Below are 3,011 nucleotides of genomic sequence, written 5' to 3'. Positions count from 1 at the left end.
TGATCAGCATCCTTTTGAAGCAGATGGCAGCGCTAGGGATGGAATGCTGGCGGTTACACAGTGGATGAAGGTGGATGATTTGGGAAAGTTAAGAGCCTGCGACGTAGTAGACCTCTTCCTGACCCTCGTAAAGGGGAAAGGAACACATCGAGTGTGGTTGAATGGTTGTGAAAAAGACTTCGGTCTGTCTGCGTCTGTGGAGGCATCCGCGCTGGAAGAGGCCGTCACAGGTGTAGACCCAGAGAGCTTGAGCTCACTCCAAACATGCTACCACTGCTCTATGCATGTGTCAGTTCTGGCTCGTGGTAGTTGGCTTCATGGTGCCAACGGATGCGCCTGGAAAGTCCATCGACAGCATTGCAAAAACCCCAATGAGATGCAGCTTTGTATATTCGCCGTTCTGAGCTCGAAGAACCGAAACAGCAACGTTTTTATAACGATATGAAAGCCTTTGCCGCCCAAACCAAACACATGTACAGCCCACAAACAAGACTACAAGCAGATATGCCTCCCACGAACTTTTTTTCCTCGTCAAATTCAATAAACCTCCCAGTGGCCGTTTCATTCATTACCTCCCAGATCACCCCCCTTCTTCGCTGTTCCCCAGTGGTCAAATTTGTACACCACAATTTCCGTCACTGCGTTTCTGCATTAACCCCTTTTGCCTCTGCAAAGTCAAACGTTCCAATTTCAATGCAACCAAAATTTGTGGAACCCCCTGAGCTAGGGGGCACTGAGTTATCCCCGTCTTCGTTCTCTTCCCTCTGGCAAAGCCAGGTTCACCTTAAAACCTCTCGATGTACCTGGGTGCGCCACCGGGAGCCGAGAGGCTCTGAAGTGTCCAACTCCCTTACAGATCCAAACAAAACTTTGCGATAGGCTGAACAACTGCAATACTTGTCGCGAACAAACACGTGGATGCTGACTTTAGACCAACATCCCGAAAGGCCAATTCGGGCGTGGCCAGCGGATGAGAAATGAAAAGCCGCTGTCCGATGCAGATTAGGCAAACGACAACCGTCCTGGCTACCTCGCACCATAACATATTCCATGGCTGGGCTGAGGTCTCCAAGATGCGACGAAGATCTTCAGCATATTCCTCACAAGACAAGCAGGGTTCGCGGGCATTGTTGATCCGACTGGGGTGAGCAATCCCCCTGGCTTTCGCCCTGTGCACAGGAGCTGCACTGTGGACATGAGTGGAATCCTCCTTTGCGGTCTCATTCGTCGGAAGTTGAGAAGAAAGAATCTGACAGAGGGCGTGGCCCTAGACGAATGAACAGAGGAGATCCCCAGATGCTTGGTCCACTCTATGGGTTGTGGGTTTGCCCTGCCCACTGAGAATACTGAGGCTGAGGAATAGATGGTCCGGCTGTGTCGGGATAGTATGGCGTCCTTGGGCCTTGGTACATTGAAGCTTGTTGTGGTGCCGATTCCCTACGATCAGCTTGCGTGGGGGATGGCTGACTCTGCCGGGTCTGATCTATCGGAGCACCATTGCTGTGGCCCACTGCATATGGGCTAGGTCGATATGGGACCGCCGCTCGGGAATCCATCGAAACTGGGCTCAAAGTGTTCACTGGCCGTTGCATATTCATGGGCGGGTACATGGTCGGCTGCGCCGGGGTGCGGTCCGGCATTACTGGAGCCATAGTCGTTGGAGTAGCTGGGATTGCTTTGGATGACGGAGCGATTGAGCTGTTCAAGGACTCATAGCTTCGATTGTACCCCGATTGGTCGTACTGACTGTAGTCATTTCGTTGTCCTTGCATGTGCGATGTCGTTACTGGGGATTGAATGTATGGCGAGGACATGGAAGGTACAGCCATCGAATACTGGGGTTGACTTGGCTGCTGAGCCATGGGAGGGTACCCTGGGGGTATATAGTACGGCTGAGGAGCATAGCCAGCCGCATTCACGCGGTACCCGTATACGTTATGAGCCCCCTCCACCTCGTCGACATCCTCGATGGGGGCCCGAAAGCTTTGCCTCGAGGTGAGCTCGGCTCGTGGACGGATGTATTGCAGGTTTTCCGTCTGAGATGGTGTTCGCAACTGATTGTTGAGGACGTCATTCACATGGTAGTAGGAGACCAGGTGGTGTGTTATGCCCTGGACCGTGACGCTCATCGTCTTCTTAACCAATCCGTCCTGTTTGAACCCGTAGGAATCTACCAGAGATCCTATTAATTGCCTCTCGACTATCAACTGCCTCCCCAGATCGGTGGCGGTAGGTTGATCGGCTGAAAAATTGCCAGATTGTCCATCCGAGAATGACCCTCCCTCGGATCTGGCATAGGGCTCGCCGGGTCGGCTTGGGCGTCGCGTTTGCTTTTTCATCGCTCTCTTCTTCTCTCCCGGTGGAAAGGGTTTGTCAAGTTCTCGGTAAACAAGGAAATTTCCCAGGATCCGACTTGGACTCCAGGTAACCCCATCGGTCCACCTCTTGATTCCGGATGCATTCTCTTCGTAGATAAAGACACAGCCGCTCCTGATCAGGTTGCTTCGTTCCCGGTCGTGGGGTCTCCGCGGCACATGCGAGAGGTGCCCCTGCAGGCAAGCCTCGAAGAGAATGAGCGCGTCCTGGGTGGTGGCTACATGGCCTTGGAAGGTCGGCTGAAGCGGTGCTCCACCTGAAGACATTGCGGGAGATGTATGGCGTTGCGGCCCTATCGCTGGAAACTCCCAGGTCGAGCGAGAGCGTTATGAGGCAGAGTTTCCGGATCTCGAGACCTTAATCTTAAAAAGACTGTCACAGAGGAGCACTGACATGCGTCGCCCACGAAGGCCGTTTGAGAGAGGCAAAATTCTGGAGTTCTGAGTTGAGTTGAGAAAGCCTGTGGGTTGTCAACCAGGGCAGAAGAAAAGTGTTTCGAACACTACCACTCTTGTATGAAGGGGGTGCCTCTTGCTATGTGGTTATTCTCTCACTTTTGTGGCCAGAATTGTAGGAAAATAATGTCGGAAAGCAGCTTGCGCACTCGTCTCACAACGACTGGAAAATAGGAAATG

General features: G+C 52.7%; 1 protein-coding gene across 1 annotated transcript; it reads right to left on the bottom strand.

Moving 5' to 3' along the window:
- Positions 1-1,310: 1,310 nt before the first annotated feature.
- A1O5_06311 (uncharacterized protein) lies at positions 1,311-2,642 on the bottom strand (the record flags this gene model as incomplete). The annotated part of the gene is made up of 1 exon (XM_007746905.1): positions 1,311-2,642. One exon carries the CDS (start codon positions 2,640-2,642, stop codon positions 1,311-1,313), a length of 1,332 nt encoding a protein of 443 aa, XP_007745095.1.
- Positions 2,643-3,011: the final 369 nt, after the last annotated feature.

The sequence above is a fragment of the Cladophialophora psammophila genome, assembly GCF_000585535.1.
Source record: "Cladophialophora psammophila CBS 110553 chromosome Unknown aczJe-supercont1.9, whole genome shotgun sequence".
NCBI classification, from domain to species: Eukaryota; Fungi; Ascomycota; class Eurotiomycetes; order Chaetothyriales; family Herpotrichiellaceae; genus Cladophialophora; species Cladophialophora psammophila.
The sequence above is the reverse complement of the archived record's forward strand: the minus strand, read 5'-3'. Positions and strand labels throughout refer to the sequence as shown.